The sequence below is a fragment of the Protopterus annectens genome, chromosome 10.part0 (assembly GCF_019279795.1).
Source record: "Protopterus annectens isolate FY-2018-M chromosome 10.part0, PAN1.0, whole genome shotgun sequence".
NCBI classification, from domain to species: Eukaryota; Metazoa; Chordata; order Ceratodontiformes; family Protopteridae; genus Protopterus; species Protopterus annectens.
This window is the reverse complement of record NC_056744.1, coordinates 1,467,686,343-1,467,710,603: the sequence shown is the minus strand read 5'-3', so window position 1 is coordinate 1,467,710,603 and position 24,261 is coordinate 1,467,686,343. Positions and strand designations below refer to the sequence as shown.

Below are 24,261 nucleotides of genomic sequence, written 5' to 3'. Positions count from 1 at the left end.
TTGGCCCTCAGGTCTCCTCTACACCTTTCCTCCTTTTCCGTTGATACCCAAAGTTCTTCAGAAAGCCAATTACTTAGGAAGGAACTTGATTCTCATTGGTCCATACTGGCCTCTTCAAATCTGGTTCCTCTTTCCTGTGACCTCCTCTTCGGGAGGAGCCTTGGGTCCTGGACCCAGTTCCAGACCATCTGACTTATGCAGGAGGAGTGCTCGATCCCTCCATTCAAACTCTCAAGTTGACAGCTTGGCTGCTCCGATTCCACCATAGCCCGACTCCCTAACCTTTTTTCATCAGTAAAACGCATCCTAATTTTTTCCCATAAGGCTTCAACGAGAAAGATATACAAAAGCAAATGGAAAAGATTCTCTTTATGGGCTTGCGATAATAATAATGACCCATTTTCTGCCTCAGTAGGTCTATACTGGAATTCTTGGCAAAACTATTCAATGCAGGCGCAGCTGCAGCTACTATTAGAGTTCAACTAGCAGTGATTTCTAGTTTCCATTTAGGTGAATCAGGCGTCAATATTATGTCTCACAGACTTTGCAAAGCCTTTCTTGAGGGTACTTTTTTATTAAGACCACCTATTAAAGACCTTCCTGCACCATGGGATTTGAATTTTGTTTTATCCCATTTAATCTTTCCCTTGTTTGAGCCAGCATCATCCTGTGAACTCAAGTTTTTGACTTGGAAAACTATTCTTCTGATAGCAATTACTTCTGCTAGAAAAGTGTCAGAGCTGCAAACCTTGTCTATAAAGCCCCCCTACATACTTTTCCACTTTTAAACAGTAAAAGTTGCCTCCATTTTCATATGAATGTAGTCTAATTATGAACAAACCCTTCCTTCTTACCCAAAGTATGTACTGAATCTGATTTGAATTAAACCATTGAGCTACCAGTATTTTTTCCAAATTACGAGAAGGGTAGGGTGGAATACATGTTAGACCAACTGCATATACATAGACAGTTATGCTTCTACTTATATAGGACTAAGGACTTTAGCAACTGTTCATCTCCTTTGCAGACTCAAAAAAAGGTGCTCCAGTTTCCAGAGTGACCGTCAAAATGTCTCTCAGATTGTATTACCTTTATTTATACATCTCGGAATAAAGATCTTCCCAACAAAATAAAAGGTCATTCAAAAAGAGTCATTGCAGCAGCTTCCGCCTTTCGGGCTAGACTGCCAATTGACACCATTTGTGCTGCAACAACATGGGCAACACCCTTTATTACTCATTATAAAGTCGATTTGGCCTCCAGGAACAGGGCCTCCTTTGGTTCCACGATTCTGAAGAATATTCTCCCTTGAGCCACCCAAGAAAGTTGGTGCTAGGGACACTGTCCCAGTCTTAGTAAGAATAAAGGCGAGATAGGACAACAACACATACAGAAGTTATATATTCACCATAACATTCCATATGTGTTGTTCTTCTCGCCTTCATTCTTGTATCCCACCCATCTTTCCCCCAGCCCCTTGCTCCTGGAAGAATGAGTGGATATAATTGGCTATTAGTGATCTCTGTCCTTCTTGATTGCTATATAAGGTATTCAGCTACCCTTAATTTATATTCCCTTTTATAGCTGCAAACAAGATCTGGGGAGCTCTTCTGGTGCATGACAAGATAGAGTTTAGCCACAAGCTAGTGGAAGACCTCAAGCTTGTATATAAGGTCGAGTCGGATCTGAGGTTGGATCCGAACCCAACCTTAGTAAGAATGATGGCGAGATGGACAACACACATGGAACGTTATGGTGAGTACATAGCGTCTTTATTTATTGAATTTTACATATAGATTAAGCGCTTATGTCCAGACTTCACTAAACTTCAAGTTACACAACTGTCCGGACTTGATCAGTGTTATAACTAAATAGCCAAATTTGCAGTAAATTGTAACAACAGAGCAGAGCAGTACCTACCCCTCACAGAATTAAACTGTTTAGACCGACCACATCACCTTGGTGATCAGTTAACTATAATGCACAGACTTATTTATAAGCCAGAAAGTTGCCTGGTCCTTAACAACGTAATACACCATTACTCCCCAAATAGAACTTTAAGCTGTAGAGAAAAATCACAGATCACTATAATCAAATCATCTAATATTGTAGGTGATTCTCTGTATTCAAATAGTGTAGCTAAACTATGGAATCACATCACACTGCCATTGAAATAGTTTCAGAATGCATTTAAAACCTAACTAAAACTTCACCTATCAAATTAACTGATCTGGTCCTGTACAGCTCCAGGATAAGTGTCGCTGTTATATTAACTTGCTTTATCATCAAACCATTTCTTTTCAGTCAGAATCCTATATATCACAGCCAGTCTTATCCAATACCTGAATATTTTTACTATCATCTCCCAGTTATATACATTATTTTGTGACGCAGCTCACCCCCACTTCTACACTTCTAATGATAAACTTTTGATGGCCTTATATGTAATTGTCCCTGAGCCTGCTTTACACCCCATGTCTTAACTACAATATTAAATTTTTCTGCCCTACCAGGTTCCTTCCCTCACCTCTTTCTTTGAATTTCTAAGCACTAATCACATGATCTATTATCTATTTGACAAACACATTAATATACCTCTTCAGATGGTCAATGTTTAATGTGTGCTATTGCATAAATATCTTTTAAACAGTAAAAGTTGCCTCCATTTTCATATGAATGTAGTCTAATTAGCAAATGTATGTGTAGGTGCCCTTCCATATCACTGTTGCAGTATTCTTTACTGAAGAGGATTCCCTGCCAAGGGTAGCCCAAAGTCCGGCCAGTATACCAAAGCCTTAGAAATGTATAGACATTGTACATTGCACATATGCTCCTTGCTCAAGACATAGGGCATAAAGGTGATGTACAGACATAAATACTTCAGAACTTCTTTGCTGCCAGTCCAAACACCATCAATGAGCCTCTGTATGAACATTCCCTATTCTGCAAATACAAAACCAGCGTAGGCAAGGCTCCAAGTTCCAAATAGTACAAGATTTTTAATGAGCAACAGAAAAATCCATAAGACACACAAGCGCTTTCACCATGGGCTTCATCAGGTATGATAACATCAGTTTAAATGCAAATTTAAAATCATATGACAAAATCACATGGCAAAGAAATAAAAACTTAAAGGAACACAGCATAAAAAGTAAACTGTGAATATAGGTTATATAAAACTTTTATATAAAAAAAATTATATAAAACGTTTTATTTCATATAAAATGTAAATAGGTCTAGATTTACATTTTATATGAACTAAAACTTTTTATATAAAAATGTTTTTATATAAAAGTTTTATATAAGCTGTATTGACAGTGTACTTTTTATGCTGTGTTCCTTTGTTTTTCTTTGTCATGTGATTTTGTCATGCGATTTTAAATTTGCATTTAAACTGATGTGATTTCTATCTTTTTGATCACACCTGATGAAGCCTATGGTGAAAGCACTTGTGTGTCTTATGGATTTTTCTGTTGCTCATTAAAAATCTTGTACTATTTGGAACCTGGAGCCTTGGCTACGCTGGTTTTGTATTTGCATTTTACTTGGTGTGAGCGCAGGCACCTGGATATCTGTGGTGGTTGTATTAATAGTTATTCCTTATTCTGTGTTGGTTGCTGAACCATGTTTCAGATAAGTGCCCTATCTGGGTTTCTTCTGGGCTTTTTTCTTGTTTAGTTTTGTGAGTTTACATGCCATCCAGAAAGGGAAAAGGTCAGTGTGAGAGGCAGATTCCCCATAAGGATCATCACAAGCAGTGTCTCTCTCCTGTTTGGGTGTTTCTCATGACCATATGCAGTGTTCTGTCCTACACAGTCATCTTTCCTCCTTATCCGTTTACCTGGAGAACCAACATCTTAAATTGTTGGTGCAGGGTGTTACAGCAGAATCTACCTGTCGTGAAGGTCAGCAGCGTGCCAAGAAAAAGGCCAAAAAAGTCAGGTCGGACTATGCTGCTGTTCCACCTCCCCAGATGTCTCTCTTGAGGCTGGAGAAAGCTCAGAGGATTGCCTGATTGTTACATCAGATTCCTCTGCTGCGACTATGAGAGTCCAGCTTGGATCCAACTTATCTCACGTCCACGGAGGCTCTGCAGATATCTGCTGTGGATGTTGAGCAGGAACCTCAACTGATTATTTCAGAGGGACTGAGGGGAATATTGCAGATTCTTGTTTGGGAGGAGATTCCTACTATATTGGTTGAGTGTCAGCAAGGGTCTGAACCTCCTAGGGTATTTAGAGTAGACATCCCTCAAAAAAAAAAGCAAAAAAAGCAAGAATGATTACCCTGCTCCTAAGGATCCCCAGAGAATGGCAGGATTTTGCCCAGGGATTATTTAATACACTGATGGCCTTGAAGTCTCCCTAAGGTGTTTATGTCTTCCCCCTTGTTCCTGTACCTCACTCAAGAGGCCCAAAGAGCAGGACTCCTCTTGAAGAGGAATTGGATTCTGGGGAAGAGTCTTTGGCATATTCCTCTGTGATCCCTTCACCCTTGGATTATGACTCTGAGGTGGAATATTCTGTTAGCCCAGATTCTCCCTTTAAAGAACTCTCTTTTGGGGATACTATTTCTCACATGATGGAGGATTTTGAATGGGGACTCTTCTCAGGTTTCTGACATTCAAAAGAGGTATTATGAGCTCCACCAGATGGAGCCCCCTAAGCCCAAGTAGCTGACACACACACTTTGAGGTTTGATTTACTGACACACACACACACACACACACACACACACACACACACACACACACACACACACACACACACATTGAGGTTTGATTTACAGACACACACACACACACACACACACACACACACACACACACACACACACACACACACACCTACCTGGGAAAGGCTGGCATGGGTTTACTAGCTATGCCCCATTTTCCCCAGACTATAAGGTAGTTATCACTGTCACCAGCCAACTCCTTATCAGCTACTTGAAGGCCCTTAAAGGGTGTCCAATGTTACTGTGTAATGATAATATTAATACAAATGGTAGTGTGACCAAGAGCAAGGCTATTAGGAGTGGCCCACAGTGTCACCAAATAAATATGCAAGTACTCACAGAACGTTAATATCTTTGAACAGATTGTCCACTGTATAAGGTTTATATATATTTAATAATAAGTAATAAAGGAACAAGGCAACACTAAATATATATTTACAGTCATATCAGTGTTCAAAATCACGGGAAATATTTAAAACAACATTGCAGGACAGTCTCAAATAAAGAAAACTATCTAAGCTAAGCTTTGCTATATTCCTGACTATCTCTAAGAGAATTACTATACCCTAGTTAACTTACTTACAGAGCAAGGCAGATGTGTGGTGAATGGTTCCATTTGTTGTCAGGTCCAAGACAGAATACAGAATGCTGTGTCTCTCTAAAAGATGTTTTAAATTAATATCTTGTATATTACTGCTCAGCTAGCTTGCAGAATGAAATAATTTCTTGTCATCTGACTTAACAACCATTGATGGCAGCTGGTAGCATTTATCCTCTACCTGAAAATACATAGACAAGGGCTTTTCCTCAGATCTTTGGCAAATGCTGGAAGTCATAAAACACTTCCACATCTTAAGCCTAGTAATTATTTCTTCTTAAAGATGACACAGAGAGCTTCCTAGTATAGACATCATGCCTCTTGCTGTCATAAAGTAATTTAATTTCAGCTATTTTTCTGAAGTTTTGCTGGACTGAAGTTAACCTCTGGTCTTCCAGTTTCCACTGTTAAAATATGTTCAGTCTTTTACAGTATACTGAATCCAAAATAATGTATGTACATTTCTGTACTGTTCCAGTAAGGCATGCTGTGGTTACATTTTAAGCACAAGCACTATATAAAATATATTTTCAACACACGTCTGTACAAACCTAGTTTGATATGTACACAACATACAGTTCTAATACATTTGTAACACAAGCATCTTAAATGAATCATGTTGATATTCACAAATGACATATAATTATTTAAAAAATCCCAGAGAGCTGAGCAGGCAGTATCTCCTTTCTTCACACATGCATTTATATTTCAGGTAGGAAGTATCTCCTTTCTTCACACATGCATTTATATTTCAGCTAGGACTGCTCTGTTGGAGCTTGGGAAGATTCTGGGACAGGTGATCAGCTTTCAGCAGGGAATGTTACTTATAGTTGGGCATTAGAATTTGGTTTGGAGCAGTGAGGAGAGGTAGCAGGGGAAGGTAGATTTTTGAAGAAATTTTTGAAAATGTTTGGGATAAAAGATGTGGTTTCAGTGCTAGTTCAGAGTGAATTTACATATTATTCTCCAGTATGTGGAAGCTGGGCTTGGCTGGATAGAGTTTGTATCTCTCAGGATCATATACATTTTATTGAGGGTCTTGAGGCACACCCAGTGACTATTTCAGATCATGCTCCAGTAATAACTACAATAGAAACACGGGGTGATGAAATGGAGAATAAAAGTTGGCATTTTCTCACCTGTCTGTTGGTGAGAGAGGAATTTAAGGAATGGGTTTTGGAAATAATTCAGGAGCTCTTAGAGAAGATAGAAATTTCTTCTGAAGATATTGCTAGGGAAATTGAAGTAGAGTGTGAAACTAGGATGGAAGTGGAGGAGAAGAGATATGGTTGAGAAGTGGAAAGAATTATTTAGAGGGACAGACAGTTGGTGTAGTGTTGCAAAATAGGGGGAGTCTGTCAGAGCAGGGGGGAGGAGCTGCAGAGTGCTGTGCAGAAAGTAAGAGATTACCTTGATAATATGCATGAGTTTATAAAGGTTACTGTTAAGCTACTGTTTTTTGATAATTCTAGAGCACAGAAACCTTTGGCACAGCGACTTAGATGGCTGAGGGTGGAGAGGGCTGTCCCCAAGTATGTAATGCTTAAGTGACAATGACTGGATAGATTATTTTTATTTTTATTTTATTTATTTTACATTTGTTGACCGGGCTAGTCTAGCTGGATACATGTCCTTTTTCAGTAGAGGCCTGGGGAGAAAAGCTCCACCATAAAGAGAAAAATCACAATACATTTACATAGAAGAAATTACAATAATATAATAATAACAAGAAAACAGCAAAATTTACATACTGATAAATTGACAATCATATGTTGAGTAACTCATCTTGACAAGGATACATGGAGAGACAGTGAAGTAGAGATTAAAAAAACATGAAAGGAAAGAAGAGCCTGAGGAGATATGAGACCTGTAGGATTAGTCTGGTTGAGGACAAGGGCATAACCAGTGTGACTTAAGAAATTCTTTGAGATTATTTTTGAATAGATTAAGCGAGGTCATAAGTCTTAGGTTATTGGGAAGGGAATTCCATTGCTTTCCAATGGAGTTAGCATAGAGAGCATCACCACCCGAATTATTAGATTTAATGGTTAGCACTTGAACACTATTTGAGGATAGTAGGCATTTTAGGTTGGTGTAGGGGGTCAGTATGTTGCTCAGTGAGGGGGTTCTATACGGTTGATTAATTATTTTAAATGCTTCAGTGAGTTGGTTTAGTTTGAGAAGATTGGGCAGTTCTAACCAGCCAAGTTTCTTAAGGTTGAGGCAGTGGTGAGTATGATAGGGTGTTCCTGTTATGAATTTGGCAATATGATGATAGGTTACAGAGAGTTTATTGATCTCACGCTTATTGTGGAAAGAAAATATCAGGGAGGCATATAGTAGGGTGGAGAGGAGATGGGTGCGAGCAATGGTTAGTTTGGCATGAGGAGTAAGAAAGTTCTTTATTCTGTACATTGAGCCGAGTTTCTTGTTTACAGACTTAATGGTTTGGCCTATGTGCAAATTGAATTTAAGCTTGTGGTCGATAGTAACACCTAATAGTTTGGTATTGGAGACAGGCTCGATGATGGTGCCATTAATGGATTCCACGTAGAAGGTCGAGGTATTAGCAAGTGGGGGTTCTTGTCCTTGGGGAGTGGCTGAAGTGGGGAAAAATAGTAGTAATTTGTTTTTTGTTGGATTTAGTATGAGTTTCAGGTCGGAGAACCATTTTTCGACTTTGGCAAAACATTGTTGGGTGACTGCTTGGAGATTAGGGAGAGAAACTTCAGAGCAGATCAGGGTGGAGTCATCTGCATATTGAATGCAGGTGGCTCTGTGGATGACTGAGTGAAGATCATTTATGAAGACGGAGAAAAGAAGGGGACCAAGTATGGAGCCCTGAGGAACTCCAATGGTGTTGGGGAGCAGGTGAGATAGTCTGTTATGCCATTGGACTGCTTGTTGCCTGGCAGAAAGGTAAGCCTTAAACCAGCTTAGTGCTAGGTTGTCGAGATGTAGGGTTTGCAGGGTGTGGAGCAGTAGCTGTTGATTGACCATGTCGAAGGCTTTCGATAGGTCAAGAAAGAGAGCGGAGGATATTAATTTTTTATTACTGTTGTTGTTGACTGAGTCAACAAAGGAGAGGAGGGCAGTGGTTGTACTGTGATGGGGGCGAAACCATGCTGAGTTTTAAACAGAAGATTATTAAGGGTGAGGTAGTGCAGGAGTTGTTTGTGAACACACCGTTCCATAATTTTAGCTATTGGAGACAATATTGCTATAGGTCTATAGTTAGATGTTTCCGTGGAGGAGCCTCCCTTATGAAGTGGGATGATGTACGAAATTTTCCAAATGGGGGGGATGGTAGCCTCAGTTATGGTTCTGTTAATCAAGATTGATATGGGATAGGCAATGGCATCAGACGCTAATTGTAGGTATTCCGCTGGGAGACGATCAGCCGCTAGGGTGGACGGTTTAAGTTTTTTTAATAGGGTGCGAATATAGGAGGTAGATACTGGTTGTAAGTTAAAGGAGAGAGGAACTGAGTCATTAGCAAGAGTTAAGGAGGAGGAAGAAGTAGGTAGCTGATTGGCTAGGGACTGGATGGTCTCAGTAAAAAAAGAGTTAAAGGTATTGGCTATTTCTTCTGGATCTTTTCCAGTGAGTTTCTCAGGGGTAGGGGTAGTAGATTTACCAGGATGGAGGAGGTTATTAAAACCAGCCCAGAACTTCTTTGGGTTATTCTGGTGTTTATCCTGGAGGTGACAGAAGTACTGTTTTTTATCTCGAGTAATGTCAGTTTTAGTGGAGTTTCTCAGCTGTTGAAATTTGATGCGATCTAGGGGAGCTTTGGTAGCTCTCCATTTATCCCATGCCTGGTCACGGAGTTTAATTTTAGTTTTGGTTTCTCTTGTTAGCCAGGGAGCTATTCGGTCCTTGGATCTGATTAGTTGGTTAGGGGCATGAGAGTCGAGTATGTTCAGGAATGTGTCATTAAAGTATGTCACGCTCTCAACTAGGAGTAGAGTATTTAGGATGGACCAGTTGCAGGATTTAAGTTCTGCTAAGAATAGTTCTAGGACGAACTTCTTCCTGTTTCTGACAAGTTTATATAAGGGTAGGTTAGTACATGAAAGTTTGTGTTTTATAATATATGTGACAAGGTGGTCACTGAGGTCATTGGGGAGGGTACCAGTGGTGTAGTTGTGTGGGTCTTTATTGGTAAGAATCCAGTCAATGGTGCTCTCTTTTTGCTGAGTATTTCTAATTCTAGTTAGAGATGTAATATTTTGGGAGAAACCATGTAAATTAATAGGATGGGGATTCATCTTGGCGGAGCAGTGTGACCAGTCAATATTGAAGTCCCCTAGTACTATGGTTTCTTGAGGGTAGTTGGTGGCTAACCAACTTAGAGTTTGCTCCAAGTTTTCTAGGTTCTTCCCTGGTGGAATATAAATAACTACAAGATTGATACATTTTTGGTTGTTTAGGCATATCTTTAGGGCTATAAGTTCCATATTAGAGACCTTGGGAGGTTGTAATGGGTTCATATTGATATTCAATATGTTCTTAAACATTACAGCTATTCCCCCACCCCTTTTACTTTTCCGATCAATCCTAAGGATATTATACCCAGGTGGGAGAATCTCTTCATCTTTTGTGGCGGGTTTGAGCCATGTTTCCGATAGGCACATGATGTCAGGGGAATGTGTGGCTATCATAGCATGTAAGCTATGAACCTTGTTGTTTATGCTTCTTAGGTTGAGATGAAAGATGCGGAGGGAGCTAGTAGGAGTTTGGGCTGTTTTTGAAGTGACAGAATCTGGGTTGGTGGTTGGGCCTGGATTGGGGTGAATGTCACCGGCTTGGGTAATACATTGTTTCAGGTGGTCTAGGAATCTTTGTAGTTTGCATATTAACTTAAGATTAGGTTTGTTGGTGGATAACTTAGTATAGCGAAGGGTAAGATGCACTTTTGTGAAGCATAGAGTTTTAGCCGGGTAGAGAGAAGGTAAAATAAGGTTAGGGGGAAGGTTTGTGTGAGCAGTAGTGTGACCCTTGGGGAAGGGAATTCCCAAAAGTGTTTGGTTTTCATAACGTGATAAAAAATAAGGAAAAAGAAGAAGTAGAACTATAAGAGAGATGATAGAATACATAATTTTGACCATGATATATAGAGAGAATAGCTTGTGGGATGGGAGGACTAAGGAGAGCTGACTAAATATTGTGGGATGGCCAAGAGTGTGGGAGGAGGAGTAGTAAATTAGGGGACAGTCGTGATTGGTAGAGAGCAGGGTGGGATGGGTTAGTTATCCTTATAAATTTGGAGGTAGTGGGGGCGGGTGGGATATGGGGGCAGGGTGGGGCATGGAGCGAGCCCGAACGAAGCGGGGAATACACCTGCCAGGAGTTTGCAGGGCCTTAAAGGCAGCCAGATGTAAGTACTGAAGTCTGGTGTTAAATAGCACTTTTCCTGTGCAAGGACCTAATTTCTTGGCAGCTTAACATTAGGTTGCCAGTTTATGTTTGAGGTACTGTTAGGTTTCCTGCCAGCAGAACGCTGTCCTGGCTAGGTACAATTTTAGTAAGGGTATAGCTTTTACCCTAGGTCTTTTAGGATGATTTGGATTTTCCACTAATGGTAAGGATAGGCTTGTGCATTCGCACCATAGTTGGGATCCTTCGGGGTCGGCGCCTAGAACCTGGGAGCCACGCGGTGATAGTTAGTGTGGGGGGCTTCCTGGAATGAGATAAAGGAAAGAGACATCATTTAAGTGACCCGTTAATTGTAATACAGTGGCGTAGGAGAAGCTGGAGTAACTACAGTGGGTTACTAGGGCAAGAGTTTGATTAGAGTAGGCAGCAGAGGAAAGACGTAGTTATATACTTATAATATATATTATAAGTGATGTATAATATTTGCAACTACAGTTGTTTCACTGTTGTCTGTGATGCATAATGATTGCAACTAAACTAGTGTCAGTGTTTCTTTTTCATTTATATAAATGTAATATTGCTTATGTCATATGGGATAACTTAATAAAGATATTTTTTGTTAAAAAAAGTTCAGGGTCTCTGTCCTCCGCATTAGAGATCAGACCACATCAATGTAAAGGAGATGAGAGCTTCTCCTTTTCGCCCTTCAGACTTTATATTCTCTTTCCAGGGCCTTTCAAAATCTTCACAGACTACCACAGTGATGTGGTATATCAACAAGGAAGGGTAACACGGTCCTACCTTCTTTGCAGATTAGTATGCAAACCACCTTAGATGTACACTACCAGACAGAAAGCACAGAAAAGAAGCCAAATGGTGAGACATTTTGCCTGGAAAAGCTCTGATGAATAACCTTTGGTTTGGCTAAGAGTAAAAAAAACACCAACGATGTAGAAAAAAATTATATTTAATCCAAGCGTTTTAAAAAAATGCTATGCATTTATATATATATATATATATATATATATATATATATATATATATATATATATATACACATATATGTGGGTCTACTTAACACTGAACATCCACTTGTCCGAAAATGGAAAGTGGATGCTCGATTACGCGAAAGTGCACTTAACCGAAAGTGCACTTTCGTGAAACACGGTTCAACGAACCGTTCAGGGAAAGTGAAGCGCTGAGGTACAGTACAGTGGGGAATAGGGAATTTACCTATTCCCCACTGTAGTGCGATCTCAGAGTTGGTATATTTAAGTAGGGGTGTGTGGGGGGGTGTAGCCCCCCCCCACTGAATGTCATGTTAGTGTTTTTTTTTTTAATGTTTTTATCGGTTCGTTGAACAGAGTTTCACAAATGTGCACTTTCGGTTAAGTGCACTTTCGTGTAACTGAGAATCCACTTTATGTACATACATACATATACACACACTTCAAAATACTGAATCTCAAAAATCTCTAAATTCAAAATACTGAAACCCAAATCTCTAAAGTCAAAATACTGAAAACTCAAAATATCAAAAAAACCCCATAGCACAGTAACACAACTGTATTGCAGCAGAACTGCATAAAGAAACATATTACTCTTCTCCAAGTATAGGCAGGGGGGCAAACCCGGCTGTGCCCCCCACACCCCCTGCTACTTAAATATATCAACTCTGAGACTGCACTTCACTACACTAAAGTGCAATCTCGGAGTTAATATATTTAAGTAGCAGGGGTGTGTGTAGCCCCCTTCAGGGGGATGCAGGGTGGCTTGCCCCCTGATAATATTTGGAGAAGAGTAATATGGTTTCTGTTTTGTTTGTTTCAATATGTACTTGCTCTAGAATATAATAAGTGTTGGTATCCTGTGTGTTTTCAGTATTTTGAGTTTTCAGTATTTTGAACTTTAGAGATTTTGGTTTCAGTATTTTGAATTTAGAGATTTTGAGATTCAGGATTGTGAAGTGGACCCATATATATATATATATATATATATATATATATATATATATATATATATATATATATATATGGATCCAGGTTAGTACATCGACAACTGAGAAGATCGACATCCACTTCTCCGACACGAAAACACCGACACATGAAATAATCGAAACTGCAAATCACGGACATTTAACAGGTAATTGGTTTAAATTTCGCTAATCATGCCTACCATAAGGACTAAGTAATACAATGATCGTAACACATGCATAACACTGCCACACTTACTAAAACATGGTAGGCATGATTAGCAAAATTTAAACCCGTTACCTGTTAAATGTCCGTGATTTGCAGTTTCGATTATTTCATGTGTCGGTGTTTTCATGTCGGAGAAGTGGATGTCGATCTTCTCAGTTGTCGATGTACTAACCTGGATCCATATATATATATATATATATATATATATATATATATATATATATATATATATATATATAAATATATTGCATACAGACAGTGGACTGAATGAGGCAATTTCCATCCTGCCAATATTAAAGTAAGAATCTGTTAAATTTTAATTAATTTATTGTATGTGTGTATTTTTAATTGATGTGGTGGCTTTACCTATATAAGGAAGTGATGCATGTATTTGGTTTTATTTCTGATGAAGTCCTGGACAATTAGGAAGGGATGAAAGGACTTAGATTAAATATAATTTTTTTGTTCTACATTGTTGGTGATTTTTTTGCTCTTAGCCAAACCAAATGTTATTCATTGGGGCTTTTCCAGACAACATTTGTCACCATCTGGCTTCCTTGCTATGCTTTCTGAGTGATAATTTGTATCCCAGGTGGTTTGCATACTGGTTGTGTTTTTTTGCGGTTCCTGATTTCTTTGCAGACTAACTCTTCAAGTTTGGAACCTGTGTAGTATCAAGTGACTCTCCAGGCTGTGTACATTTCTTCAGAGCAAACTATAGTGGCAGACTCTTTAAGCAGGACCAAAACACAGGCTCACGAATGGATGCTTTACAGATATGTGTTTCTGGACATTGTCCATCGGTGGGGTACTTCTCAGGTAGATCTTTTTGCCTCCATTTTGAACAGACAACGTCTTCTTTTTTGCACCAGAGTCCCAAGTCCACTGGCTTGGAAGGTAGACACCCTGTCTTTTTTGGAAAGGGATGTTTCTCTGCACCTTTCTCCCCTTCTTCTGATTCTGAGGGTCCTGGTTAAGATAGAACAGGACTCCACCAAAATCTTTTGGTGACTCCCTTTTGGCCCAGACAGCATTGGTCCTCCCTTCTTATACACTTAGCCAGAGGCAATCACCAGAATTTACCTCACAGAGTGGGCGTACTCATTCATGACAAAGGGGTCTCTGATCCATCATAACTAGTCCACTCTTCAACTGACATTGTGGTTGATAGGGTTTTGATCCCTTTTAGGCAGCTTGGCCCTCACTTCAGCCAAGAGAATGTCTGAACTCCAGGCGTTATGGCTGTTCCTTCTTTTTTTGTTTTTCATGGGGAAAGGGTGTCTTTTCATATGAATCCTTCTTTTATGCACAAGGTGGTTAACGAATTGTCTCTTAATCAGTCTGTTAATTTGCTCTCCCTTTTTTCTTCTCTGCAGTCTGCTAGTAAGAAGGTTCTTCACACATTAGCTAAGTCCATTTCCAAGTCTGAGCAACTTTTTATTTCCTTTTATCCCAGATCTCTATGTTTGACTGTTTCTAAGGAAACCATTTCCTCTTGGATCTGGAAGTCCATTTCTTTTTGTTACTCTTTTCCTGGAAAAGATCTTTCTGCCTCTGTAAAGGCTCATTCTACCAGGGTTGTGGCTTCCTTTGATGCTTTTTTCAAAGGACTGGATACCAGTTCCATCCCGGAGGCTGCTACTTGAACCTCTGTTCATACCTTTGCTAAGCATTACAGATTGTTTCCAGGGCAAGAACTGGCTTTGCCAGAGCTATCCTGCATGGGTTTCTTGATAAGTTTCCTCTTGAGCTTTTGTACTCTTCCTTCAGTAAAGAATACTGCAACAGTGATATGGAAGGACATAGTGCAGTTGTGTAAAATCTTACCATAGGAGTAGATGTCCTTCTCTTCACTGTTACAGTATTCACCCCCCCTGCTTTACTCTCTTCCTTCTATCTTCCTGGCCTAGAATTCCTTTCCTTTTTCTCCTTCTGGATGCACATGTTCCTCCTCCTTCCTAGTACTGTTATTCCTCCTGGGGCTTTTCATTTCTAAGGTATGTCTATCCAGTGGGGAGCTTACATTTGACACATGATGTCTATAAAATCCTAAGGCTTTGATATACTGGCCGGACATTGGGCTGTCCTTGGCAGGGATCCTTTATGTATATTATTTAACGTCTGTGGATATATTAGTTAATGTCCGTCTAAAAATGTTTGTAATATGTTGGATCTTTTCTCCCAAGGCCTCTGCTGAAAAGGGATTTCTCATAAAACCCATTTAGTCAAACCTTGTTATGAAAAGTAAAAAAAAACAAAAACAAAACATAAATCATTGAAAGACTTAACAAACTAATCTAACAGTATCCTTCTGTTGGTGCAATTTCTGTTTTGAATAATTTAGATTTAACATTTTTAGCATTCATTGTAATAATTTTTTTCTTCACAGGAAAACAGCACCACCACCATCACTAGCTATCACTGTAATATCAGCAAGCTGGAAAAAGGAGCACACACAGAGATAACGTTTTCTGGGATGGCTTCAGTCAACAAGATGAAGGTAAGTTAGTCACTGGAACTTTGCATACTTTATTTTTGTTTACATGGATGGATATCTATATGAAGACAGCTGCGTTTACAAGAATTAAGTCACAAAACATAAAAAGACATTTTTATTGGTTATATTAAAACAAAGTAGACATATAGTGATGAATATTTTTTTTTTAAACTGGCTGGATTAGAAGCATCCTGTAAAGCCTTATAACATTAACTATGTAACTACACCAATACCAATTTTTCTGAAAATATTTTTACATTGCCTGGCAGAAGATGTTTATATTCAAATATGGTATTAGTAACTTTGAGTGAAATGAATAAAGATTATCTTAAGTATATTTTCTAAAACCATTTTAAACAGTTATATACAGTAAACTTTAATGATGAAACATGAAATGGAATGATTCAACACTAATAACTTATTTAGGTAAATAAGCCACAGCATTACTAAATTCAAAAACATAACCATGTTTTAAGCAATGATCTTGCAGAAAAGATAGTAAAACACAATATTGTCTATATTAATCAGAAAATTCTAATGGAGTTTAAATAACAGTGTACCAGTTTTGAAAACAACTTAGTCTGTACATACTTTAACTTCTTTACAAAATACTGTAGGTCTTTCAAAAATTGCTGACATCAGGACAAAGTCATTATTTTGATTTGTAGATTTAACTATAAATGTTCAGCGTAGTGTCTGATTCAGTCCTGGATCTTAGGAATTCCTGTCTGCATGAGTCTGTGGTTGGCCCGAATGCTAGAAAATCTCAGTATCCCCCAGCTAGGGGACACCCTTTCTGCCTGACATCAGTGCTATAAAGAAGTCGTTAGCTGGTACCATATTCATTTCTTTCTTGCCATATCAGTCCAGTGCATTTATTGCTCCTTCTGCCAGTGACTAGTTGGCATGAATCCTCTGGTGCAATCCCTATGGATGCCACCATGTCTTCAACTCCTTTCATGTCTTCATGAGCTAGGACTGAGTGGGTGTCATTAGGGCTTGGTGCCACTTCACAGGCTCCAGCATGACACACATGCACCTTTTAAAGAGAGAGAGGACTGAAGCCCTCTGGTAGTAGTTAGGGAAGATCTTCTTGGGGCAGGGATAAGGCTGTAGTCACCCATCCACATCCTGAGGGTTTGCCATCTGCCAGATCCAAGCACAAGACACTTAAGCAGAAGCAGCATCTGGGATTGCATCCACAGCTGTAGTAACCTCACAGGATCTTGTCAGTATGATGCAGGATTTTATTCCCTACAGGAATCTGTGGCAGAAACTCCATCTAGGAAAAATAAGAGCATCTCCCTCCCCCAGAGAGAGAGAAATTCATGTGATACTAATGAGAAGAAACTGGCTTATTTGTAGTACTTTCCTTCCTACCAGTATCTTGATTCAGATTCTGAAGACACCTTGTCCTCAGCCTTACCTCCTGTGGGCATATGTTTTGGGGACACCCTTCACAGAATGAAAGAGTCCTTCAGTCTGGGGCCTCGAAATATCATTCAGACTCAGAACAGGTACAGATATCTTCGTAGTCTGTCTGAACCCATATCTTTGGCAATTTCTCTAGTCTTGGATGATATTTTTGAGAAATAACTTTGCAGCTTGATTCCCTAAACCCTGGTCTAAGAAAGATAGACCACTTCTTTAGGGTACTTGATACCTATAAACATTTGTATAAAATTCCACTGGTGGATCCAGCTGTGGTCTCTGGAGTTTACTAAGGGAAACACAAGACTTTCTTCATAGAAAAGTTGGGAGATAGGGCCTGAGAAAAGGAAGAGAAAACACAAAGATGCAACTGATTTGTTGCACAGAAATTGGCTAGAGAAGATTCTCTTACTTCTAAACCAACAACTGCAGCTGTTTCTTCATCTGTAAAAGTTTTGGAGCCCATTGATGTTCAACGAACTTATGCCTTACTGGCATATGGATAGAAGTGCCTTTGTTTCCTCTCTCTAGCAGTCTGTCAAAACTCAGAACTCCTCCGACTGCCTGTCTGTGAGTGAGAAGGGCTAGTCCTCCAGCATGACCAAGATAGCCTCTTACACTCAGAGACAGGACCCATTCAGTTTTCTTGTGTTGTAGTTAGAAAAAGGTCACTTGGATTTTACCTTCCCTTCTGAGGATTCCAGCTGCAGAGCTCAAATAACAAACTCCTTTTTGGGTTTATTTCCTCACTCCGCCTTTTCTATTAGTGCTTGAATAGTGTATTCTGCTGCTGTTTTTTTTTCTAATAAGAAATGTAGTATATGCTTCTGTTTTTGACTAGCACAGTAAGGCCTGTTGATTAAATACTTCGTTTGGCAGCTTTGACAGGAAAACTTTATGAAATTAAATTTTTTTTTTCTTTTGAGGTTATGATTATTTGAGGTGATTGAGTAATATTACAGCATTTTAAATTATTTTTTTTCCCATTTAAATTGCAATTTTGGCACCGATTTGTATGTTAAACATTTTGTGACAGGAAATTTTCATCTGTTTATTATTTATTTCTTGTTTAATACTGTTTTAGGCTGTATTCATTCATTTTGCCTGGAAGTAACCCTTTTTTTAAAAATTAGGAGACTTTTTTGCTTGTGTTTTATGCTTGAAACTATGTCACTGCAACTGTCATTTAACACAGTGCAGTCTTTAAAATAGTAAATAATCACTGTTTTGTATGTTAATCATTTCTGACAGGACGTTTTTATCAGCTTATGATTTATTCTTGTCTAATACTGTTATAGTCTGTATCAATTCATTTAGACTGAAACTTGCCTTCTTTTTACAAAACCAGGGACTTTTCTACGTGTATTTTGTGTTTTGAACTGTTAGTGAAAGTAGTAATTTTCTCATTGCAGTGCTTAGAATAGTATCTCTACAGAAATAGTCTTTAGATTACCATTTCGAGACAGAGCGAGAGAAAATAATGTGATTTGTCCATCTTACTGGGCTGACCGTGCAGCCAGTATTTGGTATTGAGCTGGCTATTTTCTGGTCTCCTGACTTGTTGGCCTCAGATCCCACGCAACCATCTTCCCCATCTGGATGTAAAAAATGAAAGAATAAATAAAAAAAGTATGCTTCAGCCTGCAGTAACCTTAGCTTTTTGAGCAGGCTATTAGATCACTTGCCTTCTTTTACCTCCAGGGCCCCTGGAGTGGTTACCGCATCACAGCTGTGCATAACAGAAGGGTCAACCATATCCTTCAGGGCTGTACCATTGCCTATTTCAGGTATGGGAGAACAAAACCCTTCAGGTGCAGGGGAAATCAAGAATGCCTTCTGTTAAAGCCTCATTCCTCCTCCTACTCCAAGATATTTTACTGCATATATTCTTCTCACAATTTCTATTTTTTCTATGTGATCTACTCTTACCCTTTTCTAAAGATCCTACTTCCTGTTCTTCTAACTCTTGTTACAATATTCACTACTTCAAGTATAGTTGGTTTAGCTTTTGGTTTCCATTTTCTAGTAATTACTTTTTTTTGCAGCCTCCAGAATTAAACTTAACAAGGTCCTATTGTTTCTAGATAATTCAGGTCGTGTATCCCAGCTCAAATGAAATCTAAAGTCTGCCAACTCATTGCACTCCCAAAACATGTTACTAGTTACCTCTTTCTTCCCCGTCACAACTCGAACATTTGCCATCTACCTGAGGAAAAATTATTTGGTGTCTGCTTGGAGTATAAAGGTATCTGTGCAAACACTTCCAGGCAAAAATAGTAAATCTTCTAGATGTTGCACATTTGGGAGCCATACATATGTCTTCCAAAAGTTTCTTTGTGAAATGCATATCTGATCTCTCTCTTCCCGATCTTTTCTGACCTCTTCTGATTGATTCCTATAGTTAATAGTGCAACATTTCATATGCCCTAGCAATTATCCCTTTTTAACAGCAGCTTCTGTTCTAGATTCAATTAGAAACTCAAGTGCAGGTTTTTAATTTTGGATTCCTGTATCCATTTCTCTTTTCTATATTCTGATATCAATCCCCGATAAGGAAGGCAATCACTAGCCTGCAATCCAAATGTCTTCTTGACCTCTTCCCATTCTGTCACATTTCCTTCTCTAATTATTTGTTCCCAAAACCTTGGTTCTTTTGCCAGCTTCTTCCAATACATTCCACCTCCTTCTTGTCTATTCTCTGCACCCCCAATTGCAGTCATCCTTATTTGCAGAATCTCCTTTCTCCATTCCAGTGTTGACATTGTTCTTAGTATACTTTCTGCTACTTTATTGTACATGAATATAATAAGACTTTTGGCTTTCTAATATCATGACAGGAATGGACCCCATTCCTAAGTCAAAGTATGATTAAAGTTCATGAAAATTAGTTTTGTTTCAGTCTTTGATGTTAGCCAAAAGTGCTCTTCTCAGCACCGGCAATGTGCCCAGAACTGACCCTTCCTGTATTTCATACGGAGTTGCTTGTATTGGTAACATATCTAAATACAATTATAAATTATTTTTATGAGGCCCATTGCTCCTACTAATATTGGAAATATCTGGGTATTCTTCTTCCACATTGTCCTTGTTTCTGTTTGCTAATCCAAGTATTTTATGACTTTGTGCATAAGACACTGTATTCACTGGATGTAGCAATTTCAGTAGTCAAATCTACTTTTGTCCTCACTTCATGGACTACGCTATCTGGTGCTCTGACAGCTGTTGGTAATGGGTGATCCTATGTGATGTAAACTTTTTCTATAATGCATTGTGACTCATGTTTCCAGTGCTTATCACTTACTTCAGTATTATAATATTTGCACAATCCCCAATGCAACAGTCTTGCCACATTAGTATGCCATTCAGTATGCAGGCCTTCTGCGATTAGTCTCACAACCAGCAATAAGATGTGAGATTGTTTCCAGTTCTGTTTTACAAAACCTGCATTATGTGGAATTATTTCCAGTTCTGTTTTACAAAACATGCATTTCTGTATTTCTCTGACATATTCAATGGACTTTGTAAGCCATCTTGTACGTAGTCCGCTATCCTGGGGCGCCGATATTGACCTTTCATCTTTTGGTTTATATTCACCTCTCCTTAAAGGGAAAATCCCAGGGATTTTTTGTTTTGATTCAGCCTTTGTTTGCATTTCAGGTTTGCCTTTCTGAGCATGCTCACCTTTGGCTGAGGGAGGTGGGGGAAAGAGCGCCTGGAGGAGGTTTCAAAGGTGTTAGACAAATTCCATCTCAATTTGCAGTTGTACTGACAACAGCTCTGCCTGTGAGCCATTCATTGGTTTAATCTGTGCATTTTATGCACTGAGAAAAGTAGTCTTTCTGGCATTTTATGACCTGATGCTGCTGCTACTGTACAAAGCACATCAATAATGCAAGGATTTTAAAACATTAGTAAACAGAGTTTTTTGTTTCTTTCATTTCATATTTTATTCTGTGGTGACTGTGAATCCTGGCCAACTACAGCAATTTCATGATGTGGCTTCTACCTGTAGAAAGAATCTGAGTGAGGCAAACAGTAGTGGAAACCATATTTCTCTTTCTTTCATTTCATGTTTTATCACATTCTGATTTTTGAATACTAGCCTGGTGTAGTAACTTTCTGTCCTCCTAGTAATTCTATATAAAGCAAGTGTGTGACAGAAGGTTGGAGCATTAGTAGACATCCTTTTGTTCCTTTTTCAGCTTCTAGTTTGATATGTGTTGATTTCTGAATATTACTAGACAAATGCACTATTTTTATGAGCGGGCTGCTTATACATCTGTAGAAGCACGAGTGATGCAAAGTTTAAAAATTAGCATACACTCCTCTTTTCCTTTCACTTCATATTTTATTTATTTATTTTTTTTTGCTGATTTCTAGCTACTAACCAAACACACTTTCTAGTGTACATACTACATCTTAGTGAGTTACTGCATTGCATTTGTTTTCAACACTTTTTTCTCTTTTAACCTTATATCTGTATGAATTTGTTGCTAGTTCCATTGTTACTATATATAAACAAATAACTGAAATGACACTGTACAGCTTTTGGCATCATTCTAACAGTACCTAACGAGTGTCTGATTCCAACTGACAAAGATTAGTCCTACATGGTAACATTTAAACTGTTTCCATTCCAGCTTAATTACATGAGAGCATACCTCTCAACCTCTTAGCACAAAAAATCTGGACAAAGCTAAAATAATAAGGATCAGATGCCCCAAAATAGAGAGAATTTTAAAATACTGCTCTTATAAACTTAAAAAGTTGCTAGAATAACAGGATTTCTTAGTGTGCATTTTCTGTAGAATATGAAGTCTGAAACTTAAATGTGTGTCATTATTTAGTAACTTCAGTCATCAGTGATTTGCCAGAAAATCAAAATTTTTTGAGGAATAGACCAAAAATATGAGGCAAGCATCTGGGCATTCAGGGAAAATCTGGACAGTTGAGAGGTATGCATGGTAGTGATGACAGAGTAAAGTGACAGAAAGTACAGCTGTCTAAAATCTTACCATAACAGTTGATGTCCTTCTCTTCTCTGGTGCAGTATTCGGTACACAAGGGATGTATTATCTTGGACAGCACGTCGCTTGACCAGTATAAATAAGCTTAAAAGAGATATTGGTTGTGCTGTATGTCACATTTATGCTCCCTTGGACTCAACTACCTAGAACTCTATTGCTCTAGAAGAGAACAGGCGTCATAGGACAAGGGAGTCCATACGCATCCAGAAGGAAAAAATGCAGAATAAACAAGAGAGGGATGGAGGGAGCAAATACTGCCACAGTGAACAGTAGGACATCTACTGTTATGGTAAGATTTTACACAACTGTACTATGTCATTCTATGTCACTGTTGCAGCATTGGTACAAAAGGGAGAGTAAAAAATCTCAAGAACAGAATGTGAGGTGGAAGGCTAAGAACCACCCTCAAAAAAAAAAAAACACATAAAATGGTTTCAGCAAAAATTCCTCTGCCCTAGAAACCATATCCAACGTATAATACTTATTAAAGTATGCACTGAAGACCAAGTAGCAAGTTCAAGGATGGAATGGTGTCCAACCCCTTCAAGAAGGCACCAGATGAGGCAATAGCCCTAGTGGAATGAGCTCTAACAAAAGTACATAGAGATTTTCCATGAAAAAAATAACAAAAATAAATGGCCTTAGATATCCAGGAGGAGACAGTTTGCTTAGAAACAGTCAAACCCAAATACCTAGGATGAAAGGAAACAAAAAGCTGATCAGATTTACAAGTAGTCCTAGTTTTATTTAACAGTACCTGAGCTGTCTGTGCAAATCCAGAGTATGCAGGACCTTCTCACTACCAGACTGAGGACAAGGGAAAAAGGAAGGTAGTTGTACTGACTGATTTAAGGACAACTCATTGATTACCTTGGGCATAAAAGAAGGATTAGTACAAAGGGACTCCCTGTCCCTGTGAAAAAACAAAAAAAGGAGGAATGGCTATAAGGGTCTGGAGCTGAGAAGCCTTCTGAGCAGAAGTTACAGCCAGCAACAAAATAGTCTTCCAGGTGCAATGTTGCAAAGAAGCAGAATCTACAGGTTCAAAATTAGTCTGAGTCAATTTTACCAAAACAAAATTAAGGTCCCATGGAGGAGGAATATGCTTTCTTGGAGGCCTAATATGCAGGATGCCTTTAAGAAATGGTGTGATTTCAAAATGAGAGGTCATTGTCCCATTGTACTCATCCCTCATTAGACCCATTATAGAATACAACGCCCCATTTGGTATGTACCTTTCAAGACATCTGCAACAACTGGAAAGGCCGCAGAAATATCTCACTAAAAGAATCACAGGCCTAAAGCAGATGCCCTATGCTGACAGCCTTAAAAAACGTCAGCTATACTCTGTCACATATCGTCTAATCTGAGGCGATCTCTGCTTAGCATACAAGGCCATGTCAAACCCAGAGCTGTTGGACATGCTACACTTAAAGAAATCCCAATCCCTCAAAGCCACATGCTCCAGGGATCTAAACCTTGTCATCACAATAAACAGAACATGCTGGAGGGATAGGTTCTTGACCCAGAGACTCCCCAGACTCTGGAATAGACTGCCCATACATGTCAAGCAGAGCGCCTCTTTGGCTCTCTTCAAAAGGAGCCTTGATGATTGGATGGGAGAAAGGAAATTCACCCCGGGGATCACATCAGTCGCCTGCTAGACAGGGGTCCAGGGAAGTAAATAGTGTGGGAAGAAATAGCCAGGGAATTGTTATGGCTAGGCTTGTATAGGCCCTAGGCCGATAGCCTAGTACCAACCTATGAAATAAGGATTCAAGGACAGACAAGCAGAAATGGCTGACAAATGGGCCTTCACAGAAGGATAGGCCAAGCATGACTGGAGCAACACATACAAATGAGTAGACCAACACTGAAAGAGGACCCTGGTTACAAGCATGACACTAGAACGAAAATCTCTTACATTTGGACATAAAACATTTTATGGTTGAGGGTTTCCTTGCCTCCTGTAAAACCCTGAACACTTCAGAAAAGAGGTGCATGAAAGGGATCAAAACCCTATTACCCACAATGTCAGTTGCAGAGTGGACAAGTTCAGATGGATGACAAACCTCTTGTCCTGTAGACATCCAACCTGTAAGGTAACTTGTGATGATTACTCATGGCCAGATGCATTATTTCTGACAGAGTAGTCTGGCAACTCATTATAGCCCCCCAAAAATATGTTCCCAATTACTTCTTTTTTCCCCATCAAACCTTCAACATTTGCAATTTACCTGAGGAAACATTCTTTGAGTCTGCTTGGGACATTAAAATACCTATGCAAACATTTCCAAGCAAATATCCTAAATCTTTTAGACTTTGTTGCATATTTGAGAGCCTTACATATATCATCCCATTGTTTTTTTCTTTTGTTTTTTTAAACTTTTCCCC

At 39.0% G+C, this 24,261-nt stretch overlaps 1 protein-coding gene across 1 annotated transcript in view; it reads left to right on the top strand.

Annotated features, from left to right (window-relative positions):
* Positions 1-24,261, top strand: part of LOC122813657 (integrin alpha-X-like) — a 3,682,398-nt gene that overhangs the window by 3,336,990 nt on the left and 321,147 nt on the right. The window contains exon 27 of the mRNA XM_044086096.1: positions 15,302-15,412. Within this exon, the coding sequence (XP_043942031.1) occupies positions 15,302-15,412 (111 nt within the window). The remainder of the gene's footprint in view (positions 1-15,301; positions 15,413-24,261) is intronic.